A 25,874-nucleotide genomic window follows, 5' to 3' on the forward strand; every position below is an offset into this window, starting at 1 on the left:
TTATCCAGCACTACTGTAGCTGCTTTATTATCTCCTCATAGTGAATGGGATTAGTACAAAGTTTTAATTTACCTCTATTCCTAACACAAATATTACTTGCAATTTGGATTGTATCTAATAAAATGGAATTTAAACTGATACTAATGAACTTGATTTTGGATTGCAGATCCCTATTAGGGCAGCCATGGAAGGTGACAATTAGGCATATCTTGAGGGAAGCCAACTTGTTGACTCTTTGTTTTGGGACTCTATGGACTTCTCTACTGCCCAGGCTTATAATTAAGTATTGTGTTTTAAGTACATTTTAGACGCTGATCTCGTGCTTACTCTACCTGCTACTTTTGGTTAATATATCCACCTTTTAAAAATTAAACCATATGGAACCCACAACTTATATATAATTGTGGATCCAGTTAGTTCAACATGTAAAATCTTATTATTATGAAAATTTAAAAAAATTATTATTATGACCTTAGAACAAAAGATAATACCATGCAAATTTTCTTCTAATTAATTTACAGGCGTATAAATTAATTTTTAAAAAGAAATAATTTATATGTATACTCCCTCTAAAACTCATTATGTACCATTAATTAACACCTTTTTACATAGTACATCTTTCCATATAAGTTGCCCATTAAAATTAATAAAAATTGATTGGATTTAACCAAACTGCTGCTATTAAACAAAAAAATGAAAACACAAAAAAGGTACTAGAGCTAGTGTACATAAGGTCAGGTGTACAGAAATAGCGTGACATATAATGTCCTGCATTTCTATCACTATTTATACTTAGTTTGAATAGGTATGAGAGATACATTACAAAAAATATAGAGGTTGCAGCACTCACTACTGTGTGAGAATGCGTAGTCCTAGGTAGAGCTATGAAGCCTGTTAACTAAAACAGAGACATTGTGCCCTACATTTCAATATGGTCCCAGTCTATAGATCTTTCATCAATATCATATTCTGATTGTTGAAGTCGGTTCCGAGCTAACCTGCCCGTCACAGAAAGACCTGAAAACGAGGACAACAAACATGTTAGAGACAAAAACTTGAAACATAAAACATAATACATATTGTGGCATGAATTTCTTCTGGATTTCATGCACAATCTAGTGCCAAGATAAATTCCATTTTTTATTAAAAGACAAATTCTTCTTGGTACAACCACCTAAAGGCCAGAAATCTCTCAAAAACATTTGCAAAAGATCATGCAGCGTGAAACATTTATTGAAACTACAAGACACGCCAATTAGCAGCCAAAGGAAAAGATGACCAAAACAAAAGTTTTAAATTTAAAATTATAAGAATGTAGACTAATTTAATGGAAAAACATCAATTGAATCAGACAATCATGATTGTTGTAATGCTGATTTTAGGAAAAACATCATGGGCGTATTAGGTGTTTCTAGGAAATGCTGATTTTCTTTTTTTCTTTTTTTTTTTTTTGGCTGAGAGTTGAGAATTATAATTGCATTTATTCTTGGTATCACATTAATGTAACCAAAATCAGTTGCCCACAACCACAAGTTTCCCAATCAGTTGCCCACAACTAGTTTAGACATCATTCATGCTGGATGCTCATTCCCCAACTAATAAAACTAAGCAAAACTAAAAATAACAATGAAAAAGATAGATAAAAGCTAAATGTATAAAATGCATGGATTTAGTAAATACATGCATGAATATATCCACCAAATTAAATGAGAGAGGCTCATGTAAATGGATGATGGAAACAGGGATTTCAATTGTACCTTCAACCATCCGGTAAAGAGCTGACCACCATCCATCTCTAGAGACCTGGTATTGATCAAGCGATTCTTCAATTACTTTGTCGTGCTTTCCTTCCAAAACTCCCCGTAGAGTTATTACTGCATCCTTTGGTTTCTTCAGGATGCTGTTCTCATCTTCGATTTCCAGACGTTGAAGGTCATTCTGTGACGAGGTGAGGCTAACAGCCAGGGCAAACTGGGCAGCAGCAGCCCATCGAGAAGAGGCCAGCCATCTCCTCTGTCCATCTACTGCCTTCTTCTCTCCTTTCCCATCTTGTTTTCTCCTTCCCCTCCAAGTACTAAGCTGCGTTAAGTATTGAGCATTTGCAGCCCCTGTACTTTGAACCATCTTCGAGAAAGCACTTCCTTCATTTGACAGAAGTTCCTCGGGAGTATTATATTCTAGAACCTGAAAGACACAGAAATTCCATATTAACCCAAAAAAGAAAAAGAAAAAACGAAATCAAAGTCTGAAGATCAAATTAAACCAGATTTAAATAACTCTCTGTATTCTCACGTTTGACTCGTCAAAGTTGCAGTATTTATCTTCTCATCAAACATAATTATTCTTCTCATAAAAAATAAATAAATAACAGAAGGAAGAAAGAAATGAGCTGGCAAAGCTCTGAACATTAAAGGCGTACCTGACCAGCATCAAGCAGAATCATCCTGTCACAGTCGATAATGGTATTCAGTCTATGAGCAATAATAAACATTGTACATGATTTAAATTCTCCTCGAATAGTTTTCTGAATAAGAGCATCAGTTCTAACATCAATAGCTGCGGTAGCCTCATCAAGAACCAGTATCTTTGATCTCCGCACCAGTGCTCGAGCAAGAGTTAATAGTTGCCTCTGTCCAACACTGAAATTCTCCCCTGCTTCCGAAACCTTTACCAGTAACCAAGGAATGTCACTCTACTTAACAGTCACATTTTGCTTCAAGTTATTTCAAAGCAGGATAATATAAAGCATTTCTATTGATTATTATGGCTATGAATCTCACAGATTCGTCTATTTTAGTCAAATGTAATATTAAAGACCATCTATTGATGGAAAAGGGAGGGTAGAAACATATTCAAACAATCAAATCATCCTAAATGGAGAAGTTATGAGAAATTGTTTCAATCACCAGTAATTCACCCATTGAAAAAGACAAAAAAATAGATGGATCAATCTAATAAGACCAAGTCTCAAAAATTCCCCCTTTGCTTGAAATGTGATAGGTTCAAAGAAAGACCACAAGATCACATTTCAGACTCCTTAGCTAGTTGCCCAGTCACTATCAATTGTGAAATTGGCAGGTGTGGAATTCATCCAAATCAGTCACACCATGCTCGGATAATCCCTTAGAATTCCCCATATATTTTAATATAAATAACAAAATCTTTTGAGAGCTCTAAAGCAGAATAGACTAGCATCAAACTCATTGCATTGATGTCACCAAATATATATTTAAGTAGTTTACAAGATTAATTAAACATGTATGCAGACATTAATGATGCAAATGTTATCATATAAAAAACCTAATTTACCTACAGGGTAATAAATATTACTCCCCAGGTCCTAATTAACTTTCCAAACTGAATATTTTATTGTGGTAATTCTTTTCATAAAATACCTTAACAGCTCAGGATTCTTGCCAGTTTTCCTTTCCATGTTTGACTAAACCAATGGAGGAGAAAATAAACATGTGACAGGAAAAAATTGAGCATTATGACTAAAAAGAAAAACTGAGCATTGGGACTTGAAAGTTGGAAGTGTTATGGCTCCATGTCAACCAAGCATTAGGGCATTACAATTATAAAAAGAAAGAGAGAGAAGTGAGCATTGGAAGTCCTCTCTTTGACATTGAAAAACATGCTGACATCAACACAGAAAATTGAATGTGTAGGACAGATTTTATATTTTCATAATGCTAGGGACAACTTTTATCACAACAAATCTCAAAAGTGCTGAAATGGTCAACTATGAGTGGTGGAGAAAAAGTGATAGGTCCAGGAGTGTCAGCTGTGTCCACCACTCACAGTCAACCACTTTAGCAATTATGAAATTTGTAAAGTTGTGCCATAGCATTACTGTTTTTTTTCTTTTCTTCAAAGGTGGGAAGTTTTGTGAGAAAAATGGTTTATTTTAAGGACGTTTCAAGTATTTTGCAACCTTTTCGCAGCATAAAGACTTGACATGACCAACCAAAAAGAATTCGCCAATGTCACCAAAACCTGAAACCAGAAAAGTATGATAAGCAAAGAGAGATTTAAATTTCGTTTCCAGACAGAATCAAACAAAAATTATAGCATGCAGACATACACATACAACTTCTCAAAGTAGCTGGACATAAAACAACTAAGCTAACAGGGAAAAAAGGGCAGCATCTGTCAGAAATGAATAAATAGGAAAGTTCACAATACAGCTTTGAGCCAATTATCATATTACAGTACTTATACCTGACCAAACGATAAAGCTGCATATATCAGGTTATAGTAACCAGGATTGTAATCCATTGACTTGCCTGAATTAGTCCAATGGCTTAACCACGTGCTACTTGAAACTCGCAGAGATTCAGTCAAGACATAGCATGTAAAGAGTATACAAACCACCCAAAGGCCTCCTAATGCATCGTTGTACCTGTACCCAAGAAACTGAATCAAATCCATATACAAATGAAACAAGAAGAAAAAGAAAAAGAGCCATGAAAAGCAGGTTTAGCTGATAGATTATCAGTACCTTAGTTTGGGATTTTTATTAAACTCGCCAATGTCAACAGAAACTCATTCAGCACATGTTTTTAGCCCATATAATAGCAATCCTAGGAGAGATCCAATCTTGATTCTCCCCCCAATTCCTATCATAATTATTTTTAATTTTTTTATCATTCTTATTTATCTCAATCCCTCAGTCTATATTGGTTTATATGTTTTTATTCTGTTTAGCTCCTTATTTGATTCAATCTTTATCCTAGATTAAGTGAGATCACATTAAAAAACAACTGCCAATAAATATATTTGATTCTTTGTAATTTTTTAAGATACTTTGTGTTCATCACCATAAGCATGAAGTAACCTTCTCTGTTAATAAATACTATTACTTATCCAAAAAAAAAAAAAAAAAAATCATCTATACAGCCAAACTAAGTTTTATATGAAATGTGAGTTTTTTTCTTTTCTTTTTTTTTTGGTTTTGCAAGTCTCCTTTCTATTCCTTCAGTGACAACTCAATTGAACCAAGCCTTACTCCCAACTAATTGGAAGCCTCAATCCCAATTAATTAGGATCGGCTACATATTCTTTAAGAAAAAAAAAAAATAACTGAAAGTTAAAAGAAATAGGCTCTAATTCTAATCAATCTTCAGTCTTTAATCTGATTATTCTGGTTTAATTTGGAGGACCCTTTTTTTGGATAAAGTTTAATTTGGAGGGCTCTTCTATGATGCAATTGTAAAATACTTCCAAGTCTTGAGGAGCCACTTTATAGAAAATTGCTGATAGTTAAAATAATATCCAAACCACCCCTCCCAGTAAAATCCCCCCCCCCCTCCCCCCCAAGTGTGAGCAGCATTGGGCACAGAGTCACAGATCCTTTTCAGTGTTTGATTTGGAATAAGTCGGTTTCTGTTCTGATAAGCCAACTAATCAAAAACTAAAGCATGTAAAAATAAATCTAGCTAATACTATGGATACTTATTTAATCATTTTAGACTTCTATTCTGATCATCATTTTAGAACTCTAATTTTTGTTAACATTTCATGCTGCTCTATGCAGTAGACTCTTTTTTTTTTTTTTTTACACCTCAAAGTAACAGCATTTTTTTTTTCTTTTTCTTTTTTTGATAAGTATCTTCTATGAGTTATCCTATCATGCATTCAAGCAGATCCTTCCATTTTCTAAAACAGAAATACTAGTTCTCAAATAGAAAATTCAACAAATAAATGCAAAGAAAATTAATTAATTTTAGTTGCATAATCATGAAAAATAAGGTGCATAAGGCAAAATTAGATACATACCAGTGTAGATAATTCATTGAGTAAAAACAGTGATCTTCAAAATGCCAGCAAAAAGCCGAGAATAGCATCCCAATATACAGCCAAGGCACCATAACACCAGTAATGTTTTGATGGAGAGCTTGAAGCATTGACACTTTCAACTTAGGCAATTTATTAAGATTCCAAGGACTATCACATTATTCATCCCAAGCTTTAGCTTCAACTGCTTCTGGTCTCTGGTCGTTTGCACGCGGAAAACCACTGCCATATATAGATGTATCCAAGTCACTACCATACATAACTTCAACTTCACCAACCGATCCCTCCACAATTTCCCAGAACTTTTTCTCTATTTGAACCCGTGAAGGAGATCCTGACCCAAACCATCTCTTCTTCGCACGTTCAGCCGCATGCCTAAAAGATTCCAATGAGTACCGTTTACCAGGCACAAAACCAAAGCAATCCTTGTCAGAATTCAAGCACTCCAAGCAATACCAATTCCCAGGTGGGACCTGCTTTAAAGGCGGAGAAAGACAATAAATATGCCACCCCTTATTGCACCTATCACACAGAAGCATCACTTCCCCATGCAATCCACTTCTGCACTGTTCACATATCTGATCACGCTCTTCCTCCACCTCTACCTTACAAACCTTAACTTTATCCCCACCATTATTCTTTCGCCTCCTTTTTGAGCCCGAAAATTCAGCCTCATGTTCACTCTTCCCCTCCTTATGCAATCCCCTCTTTCAACCACTACCTGCCTTTCGATTCAACCGATTATAATATTTCTCATAATCATACAAATGCTCTCGATACAACTGACACAACACATGCTTTGCACACTCCGATATACAAATCTACACACTCTAAATTACCACTTGTCTCAAAAACTTAAGCTATTAAGAGTTGTAAATTTAAAAACTTTGAAAGAAAATGCTAACATTTAAAATATTTTTAATTTTCCTTTTCTTCTTCACAACAGATCTCATTAGACATGTTAATTGATAACCTCTTTTCATACTTCCGCCATTGGATTTGAGAATATTTAAGAAAATCACCACACACTAAGAGTGGTGAGGGCTGTGCATATATATAGTCATTTACAGATTGTATAGCGGTAGACACCCTATTTCGTTCTTCAATTATAATGCATATCTTTGCGCATGCGTCTCCCCAATGATGAACTGATTAAATAGTATGTATAACTCCTTAATCTCTCTCTTATTTGGCACATCTTTATTTTATTTTATTTACTTTTTTTTAACTCCTATATTTGTTTATTCTTAGTTTTAACTTTCAATTCTTTATTTTAAGTGCATTTGAACCAACATTTTTTTTATTTTAATTCATGCATGCCTCTCTTTTTCCCTTTTTTCACAAAATCCATAATTTTTGAAAGTTATATAAAAAAAAAATCAAGTTTTGTGTCTCAATCTCCCCCTCTGTTAATTTAACGTTAAAACAATTACATTTTATTTCAAAATATATTGGTATAAACCTAGCTTTAGGGGGAAAAAGAAAAGGCCAAAAAAAAAAAAAAAGGAGAGGAAAACAAGGAGACCTGGGTTTTCCACCGGATTCTAAAAAAAGGATAGACCCTTTTTTTTTTTTTTTTTTTTTTCTCCGGATTTCAAAAACTCATTTTCATCACACCTCTTTGATTCTAATCTTCAAAAAAAAAGAAGCTTTCAAAAAACACAAAAAAACATTGAGAGATTGAGATTCCTTGAGGAAAAATCCGGTCCTGAGGGGAGACAAATCCCATTGTACACGATTTTTTTTCAGCACCTCTCCGTCAACCGCCGCCAGTGGAGCGTCGCGTGGTGGAGGGACCATCCATCAAAGAACGCCGCTGCCGTCGCCTTTCGTCTCAGTGGAGTCACCATCAAACTTATTTGAGGGTGTTGGGTATGTCTTCAACCTTCCCACTCTTTATTCTTGCATTTCAGTTGTTTGAAGGCTTGTTTGCTTCGCTTTGCTTTGCTGGGTATTTTCTTTTCTGTCTGAATGTCAAAGTTTGAAGCTTGGTTGTAATAAAAGAAAACTAAAGTGAAAAGGTGGACCATTCATTGAAAGCTTGTGATGGAGACTTGTTCTTTTTCTTTTCTTTTCTTTTACACCGTAGCTAGCTTTGCCTAGACCCACGCTCTTCCCAACAAACCCCACTATTTCGGTTTCTACAAACAAAATATAAAAAATATACTTTTGTTTTATTTCAAGTCAGAAACAAATGTTTGACTCTGGATCCCACAAACAAAAAACAAAAAAAATGCATTTTTTTTTTACCAAGACCATGGTTTCGGTTTTCACAAGAAAAAAATAAGAATAAAACTTTTTTTTTACTTCAAATCAATGCCAAGTCACAAGCCAATCTGATTAAGCTCTCACTTTTTCTTTAAAAAGATTATAATCCTTCTTGTCCCTCAAAATGAAATGTTCTCATATTACTCACATCATATCTTGGAAGAGTTTAAACTTACACTTTTTTTTAGTAGTTGTTATGTCAATTTCTTAATATGCTTGTTAATTTCTTGGTCGTCATTTTGTTTTGTTATTAACTTGCTACTTCTTTTTATTTATCATTATCTTGTGTTATGATCTAGCTCTAGGCCACCATGCCATAAAATCAACTACTTGCTTGATTTGGTGTAATGAATTTGGTAAATAATATTGTACCCATTGAACAATTAATTAAACATCAAATAGTCCTTACTTATTTAGTAGAGGCCGGTAGACATATCGGGCGTGCGTGGGTGCCTCATACCTTCCCATGGCGTAATTTGACCCCCGAACTTGTCCTTGGTGGATGTAGACCACTTTCCTTATCCATTGAGTCAATCAAATAAAAAAAAAGGGTTTTTATTTCTTGTTTTGTTTTCCCTTGCAAAAAAAATAATAATAAAATAAGTGGCGACTCCTCAACTTTTTTTTAGACTCATGATTTTCTTAGTAGTAAAAAATACTCAAAAAATCAAACCTTTCTTTTTCTTAAAAAACCTTTCCCGAGAAGCGTCACGTGGCCGTGTCCACAATAGCATAATTACACATAAATGTTGATGATAAAATAAATGGAAATAATTGGTTAAACAAGCTCCTATAATTGAGGGTCAAAGGTTGCACATATGGTAAGCCTTAGATTATGGCAGAGGATCCTCAACACCCCCCCGCAAGCTAAGCGTTGGATTAGGACAAACGTGAAGCTTGGAGCGAAAAAATTGAAAGAGAGGCCGAGGCAAACTTTTAGTGAAAAGATCGGCAACCTGTAAGTGAGAAGGCACATATTGGGTGCGAAGTTTGCCAGCGACAACAAGTTCGCGAAGAAAGTGGTAGTCTAACTCAACATGCTTGGCCCGCTTGTGCGAAACAGGGTTGGAGCTCAAAAAAATGGCACTTTTGTTGTCGCATAATAGAAGAGGCTGTTGTGAAAGAGAAACTTTGAGATCACGAAGGAGATGCATGAGCCAAAGAAGTTCAGCAGCAGTGAGAGCAAGGGCACGATACTCAGACTCACAGCTTGAACGAGAAACTGTAGGTTGCTTCTTGGCACTCCAGGAAACCAAATTGTTGCCAAGGTAAATGGAATAACCAGAGGTGGAGCGACGAGTGTCTGGACATCCGGCCCAGTCGGCATCAGAGTAAGCAACTAAAGCACAAGGAGCAGTGGATGAACGAAAAGTGAGGCCAAAATGCAGTGTACCTTTGACATAGCGAAGAATGCACTTTACAGCAAGAAAGTGGTCTTCAGTCGGAGAGTGGAGGAACTGACTGACAGAGTTGACTGCATGAGCAATATTGGGACGCGTGATAGTCAAATACTGAAGGGCACCTACAAGAGATCTGTAAAGAGTGGGATCCGAAAACAGAGTACCATCAGAAGACAGGTGCTGAGAAACAACCATAGGGGTGCGAACAAGCTTGCTATCAAGTAACTGAGCGCAAGTGAGAATGTCACGCGCATATTTCAGCTGACTGAGAAAAAGACCATCAGTGGTTGGTGTAGCTTCAAGACCAAGGAAGTAACTGAGAGAACCCAAATCCTTAGTAGCAAACTCAGAATGAAGCTTACAAGTGAAGCGGTCAAGAAGAGAGGAGTTGTTTCCTGTAAGAATGATGTCATCAACATAAAGAAGCAAATAAATAATGTCAGACTGCCTGTGAAAGACAAAAAGTGATGTGTCTGCACGACTGCAATAAAAACCAAGGTGAATGAGGAAAGAGCTGAATTGCTGAAACCAGGCACGAGGTGCTTGTTTGAGGCCATAAAGAGCTTTCTTCAACAGACAAACATGATTAGGAAAGCGAGGATTAATATACCCAGGAGGCTGTTCCATATAGACTTGTTCAGTAAGATGACCATTGAGGAATGCATTTTTGACATCAAGTTGGTAGAGAGGCCAGTGGTTGGTCACAGCAAGTGAAAGGACAACACGGACAGTGGTAGCCTTGATGACAGGGTTGAAAGTGTTAGTGTAGTCAAGTCCAGGTACCTGTGTATAGCCTTTGGCAACAAGGCGGGCTTTGAGACGCTCGATAGATCCATCGGGCAAATACTTGGTCCGAAACACCCATTTGGAACCCACAATGTTGGTGTTGGCAGGTCGAGGAACCAAAATCCAGGTATGATTATTTTGCAAGGCTTGAACCTCTTCATCCATGGCGGTAAGCCAAGCAGGATTCTTAGCAGCAGTTTTGAACCCTTTGGGCTCAGTGGAAGCCAAGAGAGCAGAGAGAAGACCAGAGGATCCCAAGAAAGCAAGATTTGCCTGGTGTCGAGTTTTGAAAATACCAGCTTTGGCTCGTGTGAGCATAGGATGAGAACTCACTGGAAGGGCAACAACAGGAGCAGCAGGGGGTAGCTCAGTGGGTACAAGAGAAGCTGGGCTAGGATCCGAGTGTGACAAAGAGGGACCTGCAAGAGAATTATCGACCTGCAAAGACTCATCCATGGGATCAGTACAAAGAATACAAGGGTTAGATTCGGATTGAGTAATGTGCAGGGAATGGGGCATAGGAGAGGATGGGGGGGTCGAATAGGGGTGGTGGCACAAGGGTTCCATCCACATGACCCAGCAAACCTTGACTCTCAAGGAGGGGAAGAAGTTGACTCTTCCATAGAAGATATTTGGAGGAGGAGAGCTTGATGGTAACCATGTGAATCATGGTGTTGAAGGGAAGAAGGGTGGAAGAAGAATCGAAAGAAGAATCAGAGGCCATTGTGGATCGTGGAATGCTAATCCAGGTAAGGCTCTGATACCATGAGAATATTTAAGAAAATCACCACACACTAAGAGTGGTGAGGGCTGTGCATATATATAGTCATTTACAGATTGTATAGCATAATTACACATAAATGTTGATGATAAAATAAATGGAAATAATTGGCTAAACAAGCTCCTATAATTGAGGGTCAAAGGTTGCACATATGGTAAGCCTTAGATTATGGCAGAGGATCCTCAACAGGATTCAGCAACAAATTTCTGCCAGAATTCAATATTGTTATCCTGCATTAAGAACCAACCCACAACCAGATCAGTGAAACGCTAAACACTGACAAAAGCAGAATAATATATAAAAAAACCTTGTTTGAACAATGTTGTATTACCACGGCATGTGCAAGCTTATCTATTATTTGCACCAAGTAGCACATTAGAGATACCATGTCAATCACCTACAAACAGAACGCAGGTCTTCAACAATAATGAAATATGAATAGAATGAGCTTATTGCTAAAAAATGTGTATAATCCCCTTGCTCATAGCATACATCGTTATCACCTATTTGGCATAAAATGATAATAAATGGTAGACTAACCAATTTTGTGTTATTTAACCCTCGTGTAATGTTTGGGTGGGGGAGGAGGCTGCCGGGCATAATCCTTAGGCTCATCATCGTGCTGCAAAGACATTAGATGCATACAATCAATATTCGGTGTAATGATAAGAATAAAGTGAACTACGAAATATATCATTACATTGTAATTCATGTTATCATACCATAGAGCTACCTTTGTGTCCTATTTTGTGTCCACCTCTCCCACAAGTGGGTGCTCTTCTAGCGCGTTGCGGTCTACCTCATGGGGGTGAGAGTTGATGAGGGGGATGCTCGTCTACTACATCAGTAGTTGGCTGTAGAGTGTCAATCCCAACCGGAGGTCCTAAAGGGTCAGATGAGGATGAGGTAGGTGGGTCTATGGGCATAGTGGATGCACTGGAGCTGGTGGGTGGGTATGAAGGTGTCTCGGGGTGTATAGGAGGGGTCAAATGAAAATCAATACCAAGATCAAGACTGGGCTGCGAAGGTGGGGTGGGTGAAGGGACCTCGAGCTGAGGTGATGCATCTACCATGGGTGGAGGGACCTCGGACTGAGGAGATGCATTTGGGATGGGTGGATGGATCTCGGGCTGAGGAGATGCGTGTGGAATGGGTGCAGGTATCTCAGGACTAGTTACAACCAGAGGGATTGTTGCACGCCGACCACGGCCACTAGTTGCACTTGTGCTTGGGCTTGTTGTAGCAGGCCGACCACAGCCCCTAGTTGCGCTTGTGCTTGGGCTTGCAACAGCACGCCCACCACGGGTCAATGTACTTACGGGTGCTGTGCTTGTGCTTGGGGTTGCAATAGTTGTTGATTCAATCTCATGCCCATTGTTTGCCTACCCATTTGCTGCAAGACCACCATCAAGCCCAACCACATCATTTAGGATGTGCCGGATATGGTTGTGAGCTTGGCTGCCTTCAAGAAGCATCTCCAACAATGCTAAATGGCTTTTAATCTGAAACGGAGAAAGAACTAGTACAATCAGATTTGAGACATTTATGTATCAATTGTAGAAAGTCTTTTTAATTGGATGTTAGTCAGATCAAACCAGATTTGCTAAAAAAAAAGAAATCAATTGATTCTACGTTCGTACATGTACTAAAGAAAAAACGAAGTAGGCAATAAAATCTAATTAAAATACATTACCATTATATCTAATTTAGCGCTGTTGCAGTCGACATACTTTTGAGTGACCAGACGGTACCAGCAGTAACAGGCATGATCGCAGGCATCTCACCAATCTGAGGAGGTGCATAGCAAAGTTGTTGTTATCTCATATCCCATGTAAGGATATACGGTTCATGCTCCTCCCTCCAATTCTTTTCCACCTTCCCATGCAAGTCTATTCTATGCAATCTATCATCGTACACAACATGGTCAATCCACTCCTGCGCCAACCCAAACTATCAAAGGACACAGTCTGGGTGGTGTCTCTCTACTATGCAAAAACACACAAGTGGCACCCTTGCTGTCCACGTATCCCTCCCTGCAATGCAGAAGTCAGGAAGGTGGCCGAAGTCTACCTCATATGGCTGCCACACAATCTACAATAAAAACAAAAAACAATTATCATAACATCTTAAAATTTGAAACAAGGAAGAATACATAGATAAAGGGAAAAACAAAAATTAAAATAGAAGATATGTTAAAGGATGAAGCAATCATATTCTTAAGGAAAATTAACATAACCAAACATAATTTTTGTATATTATTACTTGGTCCGGCTGCATTCTAACTAATTGCTCGCGATAGTGGATCAAGGCCGTGCCGGATGGCCTACTCTTCGGGCTTGGCACCCGCACCCACCTACAGTTACGAGCGAATAACATAAGATAAGATAATACCACTTAGTTACTAAGAAGAATACATTGCATAACACACTAAATATCAGGAAAATACTTACTTAAATGCAAGTGGAGCATATGGCCATGGGCCATAATCACATCTAGGTGGGGGCTCTATCCTCGGGCACAAGAATGGCAACCTTGCCCATGCCCAATACTGGACCAAGGTGCACGCCCCACCAATCTGCGATGCCCCTTTCTCGCTTGCCCGACACAACTCTCTGTACAACCAAGCCAAGCAACTACTACCCTAACTATACTGTGGTAGATCACGAAGGTTTCGTAGGAATGCCAAGAACATCAGATGCACCCTATCTCCCAACTTGTCCATGAAAAGCTTATCCCCTAGCAACACTAAAATATAGCACCGGGCATACTGGTGTATCTACATCTCCGTTGTGTCATGAGGCAGTGGAACTGCAATGGCGTCAACAAGGCGGCTAATGAGAATTCTTTGCCCCACCAAAGTTTTGTTGTCATTCGCCGGAGTAAAACCAAGCAATTCCATGCATAGATGTCTCCAATCCCCATCCACCACAGCAATTGGCCCAACCAAGACCTCACCGTCTATAGGAAGTCCAAAAATGACCTCCACATCTTGTAGGGTGATTGACATCTCACCATGTGGAAGATGGAACGTATGAGTTTCCGGCCGCCATCGCTTAACTAGGGCCGATTTTAGGCAATGATCTATCTCTCTAGAAGGGGCCCTAAACAATCCTTCTAGCCTTAGCAACTTGATAATGTCAATCACCCGATTATCTCCCATCTGAATGTTTGCTATCTCCTTAGTGCAACCACGGCACGTAAGTGGGCCCAGGTTTTGCAAAATCGATAAAAATTATAGCGGTTGTTACAACTACAAATACAACTTTGAAAGAACTTGCTAACTAAAAGTCAAAGAAAACGTAAAAATTAAAGCGATTGTTAGAACTAGATATTTCACCTTGCCATTCCAAATGTCCTTTGATCGATGATATCGTTGTCGCATCAACAATGACTCATCAAGCGGACCAAGGTGCAAGATCTGTGGCTCGTCATTGATCCGAGGCTCCATACTGCAAAGAGTGCTACTGTGAGATCATTAATAGTGTGGGGGCAAAGGAATGCTATTCTACATGCAAGGAAAATCTATACTGAAGAGCAGCTTATTGGCATTATTTAAAAAAGGATGCTAAAAAAATGGAAAGCAAGAAGAAGTACATCTATAACTCAGGATTAAATAGAGTACTTTGTTGTAATTGGAGATTCAATCCAGCCTTGATCTTTGCTGTTCCTATGTAATTGGTAAGTTATTTTTAAAAATAATACCTCAATACAAGTAGAATCCTTTATTTCTCTAGCCTTTTCTGACACACACATACACATGTAATATGCTTTAATGGATTTGACCAGGAGTCTTTATATTTCTCTCTCACACACACATACACATGTAAATATCTACATGAGAGATGGATTTGAAATTTTACAGCTAAATCATGAAGAAAAAGCATTTAAAACAGTAAAAAAAAAAAAAAAAACAAAAGAAAAAAAAATCAAAAGGATAATAATTTCCGAAGAATTGAAGAAATCAACTGATCCTACATAAAGCACATTATTTTTCTCCATTAACAAATCCTACATAAAGCACATTATTTTTTCCCATTGACATTTGGAGTAGATAAAGGCATAAGTTATTATACAAGCAGTCTCCACGCTAAAAGCAATTAAAAACTTTTACCATTGGATGAATTCCATCCCAATTTGGGAAGCAATACAGATTATTTAAACAATAATCAGGCAACAAATTGTTCTTTAAAGGGTGGTGAATGACACAACATAAAAATATCAAAGGATCTTCAGTAATGTAGTTGAACACATAAAGTTTCCGGCATTATTTATTAAATTACTTGGAAGTTTAGTGTGATTTTATAAAATAAGTGAAAAAATGAGATGCTGACTTGGTCTTGAAGCAAAGCACGAAGGTACAAAGTAAGAATCTTGCGTGCAAATATTTTACTCTTTATAATGCATCCTTGCAATATAGGTAATAAATTTGCGAGGCATGGCTCTTAAAATGCTTGTTTGCTAGAATATTTTGGTATTGGTTGTTTAAAGGGCAGAGCAAACAAAGAATATGCAGCATGCAGGTAACAATACTTCTCTTTAAAGCTGTTAGGTTTCTTAGATCTTACTGAACAACTTAGTCAACCATTATCTATTTCACAAATACCTAAAGATAGCACTATTAAAGTATGAAGAATAAGCTTTCTTCTTCTTAACAAGGAAAAACCTCCTTTCAAAGAGACTTATTCCTTTGAAACTTATTTTAAATTATTTGGACTTTCATCCATTATGTATGAGATTAGAAAATAAAATGATATTCATCCCCACAAGTGCAAGGGTTACCTTGCAAAAAACAAGATATTGTGGGAATATCCATTAGTGTGTGGGGAGGACTTCAATTCAAATTAAACATAAATTAATGGTAAATGGCTATTCAAAGTTTTTTTTTTTTTTTTCCTAAACTTAGTTTCAAGAATCTGAGGGCAAAAATAGAAATATCAATCTTGTTGCTGCTCTTCTTGTTTTTTGCTTTGCACCAGAGGGGAAAAAAAAAGGTAAAACCATTGGCTTGGATTCGAATGTTCATTTAGCAAAAATAGTCATTCCCCATGCCATATTGCTGCCTAGAGGGAGTCCTAAGAAACACAATAATATACTAAAGAAAAATTATCAAATTTTTATCTTAACCCATACTTTCTAAGCAACCAAACAGGCCACAAGAACAGACATTTATGTATTCTAAGATTATGCCATTATTCTCACTTCATAATATGTTTTATTATGACAAAGAACAAAAACATCTTCAACCTCGAAATGAAACTATGACAATAATTGAAATTCCATTGAAAGATATTCTACTAAAATGCATAAAGTTCAGAATCAACAAAGTCCATTATTAGGAGACAAAATTGGATATACCCCATTTTATCATCCAGAGTTTCAAATTCCAGCTTTCAGATAATTGATTTTTCTTATGAAGATAAGATAATACAGATTTTCAAAGAACCAGGTTGAAAACAAATAGTTAAAAGAATTCATGTATAACTATTAAACTGGGTGTTTCGTATCTTGTGCAAGAAGTAACAATTTTTTTGGTCACTGTGAGGCAGAGGAACTCCTGTCCATTGAGCCCAATCATATACACATTGTTGCCAGAGAAAACTCATGAAGCTATCAATCAAATTAACGATAATTTTCTTTTAGTAAGATCAATTCCAGCAAAGTAATCCACACCCAATAAGCTTAGTAAACAATATTTCAGCAAAGTATTTGCCTCAAAAGTGAATCAAAGTTCCAAAATGCCATCTTTGAATCAAATCCAAAAATGGGTACGTGGGTTTCCTTGAAATACCACATTTAAAATTTTTTTTTTTTCAATTCTAACAATCACATAAAAACTAATGTCATTGCCAAAACATAACCATATTCTCGGAACACCAACAAAAAAAACACAAAAAAAACCCAAAAAGATCCAAAAAACCCTAGGTCACATCATGAAATTCCAAAATCTAAAAGTGGAGAAAGAGAGAGAGAGACAGAGGAATCTGAGAAGCAAAAATGACAAAGTATTGAGAAGAAAGAGAGAGTACCTTCGGCACGGTGGGCTATGAACGTCGTTGATAATGAGCTACGATTACTTGAGAGACTACTTTCGTGACAGTGGGCTACGAATTTGCTTCAGCATTGGGCTACGAATTTGCTTCAGCATTGGGCTACGAATTTGCTTTATGAATGAGTGAGTGAGTGAGTGAGTTTGAGAGGGCAGAGCGAAAGGGTGTTCAAGTGAGTGAGTGTTTGAACTTTGAGGATTTGTTTTTATTTTGCAGATTTCAAATCTTATAAACTCGATTTCTTTGTGGCTCCACGTGGCAATTTTGTCCAGCTAAAGGTAGCACAAAAATATTGAACTCAAACTTCATAAACTCGAGTTCTAATTAAATCTCGAGTTTTAGAAACTCGAGATGTTAGTTTCACACATTCTTTCAAAATCGGGCAACTAATGAAAGTGCTAAAATATTATTGTTATTTGGAAAGAGTGTTCCCCCAAGCCCTGTCAATCTCTATTTCTACGGAGGACTGTCTTCACCAGCCTATTGCCACCGCCAACCAGTGAAACCACTACCGGTAAAACTGACTTCTTTTGTTTTCCCCTCTCAATTGTAGTGCTTGGGATTTTCTTCTTTAATCTTCTTTGTCTGCGTGGTTTTGCTGGCTAAATTTCCTCTTTTTCTTCACCTTCAATGTCCACGCAGTACCGCTGTTGTATTGCATTGTTTAAAAAAAAAAAAAAAAAAATCAATATTGCAACTTCTGTCATGTTTTTATTATATTGTTTTACCATTGCATGTTTTAATTTAGACAATTTCCAAATTACACCATACTTGTAGCAATGACTTGAACGGTGCCTGCTACAAGTCTATGCTTATGGCCCCTTAGTCCCACCGAAACCTCTTCTTCTATTTTTTTTTTTTTTTTTTATAAAAAAAACTATCTTTATTCTGTGATTTTGGATAAAACTTGGTAACTTCATCAACTTTTGATTTCATGAAAGTATCTGTGTGTAAGCAATTAGCATTGTGGGTTTAAAGATTTTTTTCTTGGTTCATTGTTATTGATATCTTTGTGTTTGTCCTCTATGTGTTTGTTTAAATTCCCCAGTGAATAATTTGATTTAGATTAACTTTTTTCTCTTCTCTCTGAATATTGGGATTTTCTTTTTCGGATTTAGGACTCAATTTCTGAATAAAATTTTGTTATTCAAATTTAATCTTCTCTATTTATGCAACACACAGTAAGTTCTCTCTAACCTCCGCTACCAATTGAGTTTGGTCCTATGCTATGTTATTGCTTTAGTTTATGTTTTCATTGCTGCATTTGAATTTGGAACATGATATTATTAAGGAGAATAAAGTTGTAATGGGGTTGAAATAAGTTGTATATATTTTTAATCTGTACATACATAGTATTTGGTTGTTGAGTTGCATTGCCTTATTGTGTGTTTGCTCTTCTTGCATATATGGCAGTTGGGAAAGAACTTTTTTTTTTTTTGAGAAGTTGGGAGAGAACTTGGTTCAAACAAAAAAAAATTCATATTCTAAAAGTGACATAACTTCTGTTTTCATGGATTTTTAAAAGATAAAATTTAGGTAGCGTTTGGATCCCACGTCCACGTTTAGAGTTTAGCGTTTTACCTTTTTTTTTTTACCAACGCCTCTTGCACTATTCATGGGATATGAACAGTGCATTAAGGCAAATGAACAGTGTTTTCAGTTGTGAACAGTAATCCGGAAATTATTTTTTTATTGTTTTCAGCTTTCAGCAAAATAAGCGGTATCCAAACACACCCTTAGTTATATTTGCATTTGTGGTACAGAGTGACAAAAAAAAAAAAATACTTATTTTGCAGGTCCTACTCTGTTTTCTGGATGAAGAGCTGAATGCTTAAGTGCATCAAATCCAGGTTTGTTAACAATTTCTGTGAATCTTTTAAAAACAATTTACTGCTGCATTTGTTTTCTACGTATTAGGAACAATTCTTTCTATTAAATAAAAAGAGAAATGTTCTTTCCCAACTTTTGTTAATACTGTTGTTGGGTATTGTTAGCGTTACTTTTGTTAGGTTTTTGCTAATACTGTTGTTGGGTATTGTTAATGCTACTTTTGTTAGGTTTTTTTTTTTTTTTTTCTGGATTTAATGTTGTGAATTATTATTTGGGTTCATGTGGCTACCACTTAGAAACTTGATTTTAAGGTATAGTTTCTCTTCTAGATATAAATTCAAAATTTATAAGGAATTTTAAATTCTAATTCTTTTTGGTTTCCATTTGGAATTTATAGGTTCTAATTTGAACCAAGATGGAACCACAATAGACTTTGAGATTGTATATTTAAACTTTAAGGGGAAACTGAACTTTGGGTTTGAATTTTTTTATGATTCATTTTGTGGTGGGGCTGTGCATTGAGATTAGAGTTTGGTATTGGTTTCATTTGAATAGTGGATTTGGGTTTGATTTAGAAGTGGATCTATGAATATGAGGTCATATGTTAGATATTTTTACTGATTTAGTAGACTATTGGTGGTGGGATTAGTATTGAACTTGGACTTGGTCTTAACGTTTTGGTATTTAACTTTTGAAGACAATTTCAGGTTTTGCAAATGGGATAGGTTTATATAGTAGAAAGGAGATAAATTGAATCACAATGGTCTTTGAGATTATGTATTTGAAAGTTTAATGGATATTGAGAAGAATGTTTGATTTTATTAAGAATTTATTTCATGGTGGGTTTGTGCATTGAGATTAGAGTTTGGGATATTCTCTGCAAATTTGAAATTTATCATTGAGAATGAATTGTGGGTTCAGTGAATTTGGGTCTAATTTAAAAGTGGTCTTGGTCTTAGGTTTTGTCCAAAAAGAAAAGATTTATACCAGACAACAGCAGTTGCTGCCACTGTTGCATAAGATTGGTTTATGAAACTAAGGGGGGCTTTGGAAGTTGTCACAGTTTTTAGTGCTGAAGTTCGCTGATTTTTATTGTAATCAATGTTTTGTTGTACTTTCATATTGCTAAACTCCTCCAAATAGAGATTGTAGTAACTACATGATTGAAGTTTCCATCAAATGGGAGTAGCTCCTTTGGATCAGCATTTCCCAACTGGTTTGAGCGGATCACATAAGCACTTGGTTTGTGCTTTCTCACAGCATTATATCTGGATTTATAATAGCTTTTAAGGTTGTCTAGAGTGACTCCTGGTGCATGAGGTTCGTTCATTAACTCAATTGCTGCAAGATTTGGATTGTTGACATACTTGCACATAAACAAGGTCTAATTTAGGATTTAGGGAACATTCAAAATTCATCAATTGCTCTTATTGGAGTTGTCTATATTGCACATGTGGTCTGTCACTATTAAAGAGCATTCTTAAACCATTTTATCAAAAAACTACATTAGCAGTAAATCAAACATATGGTACTTTATAGTAAGAAAAAAAAGGTAAGTTTATTGAACCTTTTTTGCTAGGAAGTTTATGACTGCCATAGTATCCTTTATATTGGAATCTCCCAATTCCTGAAATCCATCTCTTGTCCCACTGACATTTCCATTCTATAATCCTTGAATCGCATGCAGGTCAGCAATTACTTTCATCCCACATTTCCTAAAATTTTTAGAGAAAACATCAGTTTATAGTAAATTGTTATGAAATTTGTTCTTAATAATTTGTGCATCATGTATCTTAAAGAGCTTAATTGGGATCATAAATAAAACTGTCTTTCTAATATATATGGCAGGAAGTTAGACTATGGGAAAACTCATACTACAGAAAATAACGTAAGTGCTCCATAAGCATTAGCTGCTCCTAGATGATAAAATGTTTGAGGTGATATTTGGCGAATTTGGGATTGGAAATGAGATCATGCCAGGCCCTGCAAACACATTTTAATTCTAGAAGACACTTGACAGGAAGTCTAGATAGTATGCTTCCCACTGTGACATTTCAGCTAAAGTTGTAAGTAGTAGATTCTTTGATTATTAAGCATCTATTTAAGTTATTAATAATGTAGAAAAATCTAAATCATCCATTTTTCAATAAATGATTATGATTATAAGAAATTTACAACGAAGTTATCCTAGAAACTCTTGATTAGTTTGTTAATTGATGCAATGAGAGGAGAGTGGGACTAGGCAAAGTTACAAGACCTGTTTGATGTAGCTTCAATCTCTGCCATTGTTAAAATTCCTCTAAATAAGAAATACACCAGATAAGATTATGTGGGTAACAAATGCTCATTGCCCAAGAAAATAATATAGAACATTATCCCATTGCTTTCAACGTTTTTCTCCTTCCTCCAATTCTAGAAAAATACTTTGACATATTTTACCAAACAAGTCCACGCATTACACCAGAATGGCACACTAAATGCATTGAATGTACTAACATTGAATTTGAAAGACAATTATTTAGCTATATATTATATCAAACACATCAGAGGTCTTGCAAATATTTTCATTACAAAAAGAATGATGGTTTTGAATGAAAATTATTTAGCTAAACATTATATCAAACATGATGTGCTGTGATGTGCTAAAAAGTACTTCTCTTTGTATTGGACACTAAATGTGCAGCCATAACTTATAATTTTTGCTTGAAAGGTGATCCACAATATTTTACCTATGAATGAGCTCAATCTTTACTGTAGGAAAATAATTTCATCATTCTCAAGTGACATATGTGGGGATAGTGCAGAATCAGTGACGTGAAATATGGGAGTGCTTAGAAGCGCCGGAAGTCTAGAGACCAACCATGATGTTTCCATAGGTATAGTGTTATTAGCAAAATGAGTATGTCATGGAGGTGGAGTTCATGCTGAATATAGCCTGGCTGTTATGGTACAATTGGAACCAAAGGTGGGTGAATGAAGCTAGACAGCATTGAATTTGGTGCAGATAGCTTCTAATCTAGATATGGAAATTTAGATGGTTTTTAGGACCATCAAGATCTATTATTGCTTAAATCTTATAAATTTTTTCTGCTATTAGATAATGCAATGGGTCTGAATGATTGATAGGATGCTTTTAAACCCATATATACTGGCTGCATGATAATGATTTTTAGTTATTAGAGTTCTGAAATTATCTAGAAGTTAATTTGTAATATCTACATGTTTAATGTTGGCAATGCTCTTTTATTTATTACATGAAAGCATCTATTAGTGGAGAAGGTTTTGAATTGACTACTTAATTCAACTGAATGTACGCTGTATATTATGTTTGATAACATTCGTCAGGAAAATATGAGGATCATCTGTTATTCATCCTCTCAACAAATTTGTAATCCTTAAAAGGGATTTTTGCTATGATAAGTAGAAAAGTTGGAACCACTGCTCTGATTTGGATACATTGTCATTGGCCTTGATTTTTTATTTTGTTGTTGGAAATGAATTTCTTGTCAAAGTTTGTGTGTACACTGTACATTACATGTATTTTGTAAGACTAAGACCACATGGAATTTTTGGTTCATATCATTGTTAACTTCTGAACTACATTCTATGCAATGTTTTCTTTCTTCCCCCAAATATTATGACTGTATTTTAATTAGCTTTATTATGATACAGTGTCAGACCTTGGTACCATAACATGGTTTATGCTGTTTTGAAATACAGGGATTACTGGAATACTTTGCAGTAAATTTTTCCGTGGTTTTGTGTTGACTGACCATAATGATGAAGTCCTGAAGGCAAGATAACAAAATTAAATTTCAATGCTTTGACATTTGGTAGGTAATCTCCAATCTTGACTATTTATATAACCCATCCTCAGATATTGAAGAAAAATAGAGCTGCATGCATCTTCTGAAAATCCAAATAATTGTGCTGGTGAAAGAAATAAACTCAAAATGAAAGATATATAATTGACTTACCTAATATCTTCTTCTTCTTTTTCTTCCCCCTCTCCCCTTATATAAATGAAAATCCATTAATATTTTTTCCTTCCTCATTTTTAAAAATACAAACAAGCTCACTTTTATTCAACTACTAATAGTGGGGAAAAGTGCATAACTGTGCAAAAGCCAGAATATTGTCAGGCCTGCAACTGCAATTGACATAAAAGTGAAGTAAATCTGTGAGAAATTGCTTAGTAGGTAGTCTTGCTGAGTGAACTATGTATGTGTGTAGACATGCATATATTTACTTACTAATTTGATTGTGCTTTGGTATTAATCTCAAGAGGGGTTTATGCATTTATGCCCACCATGTAAAGTTAAATTTGTAGTACCTGAACATGTTTCACAAGGATGCTAAATTATTGACATTACATATGATATACAATTGATCTCTACTATAATGACTTAAAAATAACTGGGGACAGTTTTATAATCTTTAATAAAAAGTCGAAAACTTAGCCTCTGTCGTAGCATGAGGAAACCTACCTTTCAAATTGGTGAAGAAACATTAGACATACATCTTTTCAAATATAAATATATTTATAAATATGTGTGTGTGTGTGTGTGTATTTATATATATATTGGTTATCTTTTAGGTTCAAGCTTTAAAGAAAGGTCTAAACTGAAGTTCCTATTTGCATACGAACAATTTTCGGAGTTTCATTGGCTGCCGATATCACCATCTTTTGTTTGGAAAGACATGCAATATGTTTGATAAATCCTAAAGTTCAATTACTTCAAGAAAATTGAAAATATCAGTATGACCAAGCCCTTCAACTGCTCAGTATGTCTATTTGATAGCATGGCATGATATAGACAATATGGTTATTTTAACAATGCCTTCGTATTGAAGCTGATTTCTTTTATGATGCTAATTAAATAATATTAAGAATTGAACAGATAAAGTTCTTTTTCTGATTCTCTATTGTTAGCAACAACATCACCAAGCTGCATTTCTGTTCTAGGTTTTCTTGACAAAGTACTACAAGAATTGGAGGTTGGATGACTCAGTGTTCGTGCTTGATTTTGTGGATATTTATGTTATTGATTCCAAAACAAAATCAATTACCAGAGCTAAATTTTTTGTGAGGAAATTTGTTTGTGAATGTTAGTTTTAAAATTGCAATAACTATTCTTCTTATGCTTCTTGTGGATGCGGAGTGGCTATTTGCTTCTTTACCTGTGGAGTTTTGATTTTTTTTTTCCCCCCTTCGTTTTGTTATGGCTGCCTTTTGATTTTGATCAATCGCTTTGCTTAAGCAGTTTAGTTGTAGGACCATGTTTCCAAAATGAAAAATGGTGATGCTTTAGGTTATTAGTGAAAATTTTTAGGTTCTCCCCTCGTCCTCACCCCCCCCCCCCCTCTCAAAAAAATGATCCCTGAAAGGAAGTGAAGATTTCTTATGATGGAGATTTATGTAATAGCCATCAATTGATGCTATTATGTAATTTAGTTTCTATTTAGTAATTGAATGTTTCATACTGAGAATAGGGATATCTAAGGTTAGAATCCTAACGTGCAACATTCATTTAGAAGCAAATTACAATATTAAGTTTTCATGTTAAACTATAATGAAATGATGATTGTAGTAAATAAACAAAGATTAAATACTAATTCATACTCAATAGCTTTCTCGTGCATCATACAAGTTAATAACTAGTTCACTATGATTACAAAACCTTTGCAATAATAGACTTTTAATATAACCTAAGGAAAATGCCTTGAATGTCTTCCCAACATAGTGGCCTCAGCCTAGAACTATGGACTTCATGTACATGAACTTCCTCCATGAAGTACAAATACCCCACCTCTCCCCTGAGCTCTAACCAAGGCCCCCACATTCCCCCCATACACTAAGGTATAAGGAGGTAATATCCAGGTCAACTCACCCGATGTTCCGAAGAGAACTTGATTGCCTTATCATTGGTATTCACCACTTTTAATTAATGCCAATTATACCTAAAAGCATAGGCATATTCTTAGCACAATCCGAGGTAGGCCTTTCTATATCTCTCTCTCTCATATATATATATTTTTTCATGTATCTTAAATAATTGTCCAATCAAAAGCCTTGTAAATTGTAACTCAATTGACATATTCGTGTTCTAACAAGGACATTCAAGATTCAAATTCTCTTTCACTTATTTTAACTATCTTACTAAAAAAAAAAACCCTTGTGCCACAATGTCCTTCTCTTTCCTCAACGATTAACAAATGGACTAAGCTTTTCAAATAAAGAATAGTGTGGACAATATAGATAAAAGATCGTGGTGGAAAATTATAAGTGACATTGAGTGTTAATGAATAATGATTTTATTAAGAACTATATGAATTTTGTTATGAATCCAGATTATAATTGTAGTTATCTACCCTGGAGGCTTGAACTACGGGATCATTTGCAAACTTCTTTTTTAAAATTATAATTTGAGATTAATTTACAATGTCTACTTATGAAAAGTAACAAGAGATGCCAATTGAGTTATTTTGTAAAATATTTTGTTTTGGTGGAAAAATTAGAATTTTTGATACTTAAGTTTCCATTTGTTTTGTAATTTTTTAAAGCAAAAATAAAATTAGAAATCATAGAACCCTATTTTGTTTTGTTTCTTAATTATGATTCATATTCTCTTACAAGTGCATCTTCTGATCAGTGGAAGAGTTAGATAAGTATGGGTGCAAATTTTAACTAAATAAATATTTGATTTGAAAAGTTACTTTTTTCAAACAATAACTCACTACAATTGTTGAGTTTTCATGCTATGAAAACGTCTCATGTTTTACCAAAAAAAAAAAAAAGAGAATAAAATCAAGCATCTCATGACTGCCCTATTATCAAGAGTAAAACTACATTTATAGCATTTTCACAATGAATTTTTATGTGATAAATTAAATTATTTCTGGTTTTAATCTGATCTCACTACTGAAATTACTTTTTACCTACTAATAATAGCCAATAACAATTTA

General features: G+C 35.5%; 1 protein-coding gene and 1 long non-coding RNA gene across 2 annotated transcripts; one reads left to right on the forward strand and one right to left on the reverse strand.

Moving 5' to 3' along the window:
* Positions 1 to 601: 601 nt before the first annotated feature.
* On the reverse strand, positions 602 to 5,906 carry LOC142634793 (ABC transporter C family member 1-like). The gene is made up of 7 exons (XM_075809052.1): positions 5,779 to 5,906; positions 4,222 to 4,402; positions 4,131 to 4,149; positions 3,935 to 3,996; positions 2,420 to 2,665; positions 1,758 to 2,184; positions 602 to 1,017 (listed from the first exon to the last, which is right to left on the reverse strand). Exons 1-7 carry the CDS (start codon positions 5,904 to 5,906, stop codon positions 920 to 922), a joined length of 1,161 nt encoding a protein of 386 aa, XP_075665167.1. The 3' UTR covers positions 602 to 919.
* An 11,592-nt stretch (positions 5,907 to 17,498) lies between these two features.
* On the forward strand, positions 17,499 to 24,055 carry LOC142637145 (uncharacterized). Its single transcript, XR_012844562.1, has 6 exons — positions 17,499 to 17,592; positions 18,875 to 18,928; positions 20,757 to 20,974; positions 21,666 to 21,873; positions 22,629 to 22,745; positions 23,875 to 24,055. It is a non-coding gene; the product is annotated as an uncharacterized LOC142637145 (long non-coding RNA).
* The last annotated feature ends 1,819 nt before the right edge of the window (positions 24,056 to 25,874 follow it).

This window comes from Castanea sativa, chromosome 5, assembly GCF_040712315.1.
Source record: "Castanea sativa cultivar Marrone di Chiusa Pesio chromosome 5, ASM4071231v1".
Lineage (NCBI taxonomy): Eukaryota > Viridiplantae > Streptophyta > Magnoliopsida > Fagales > Fagaceae > Castanea > Castanea sativa.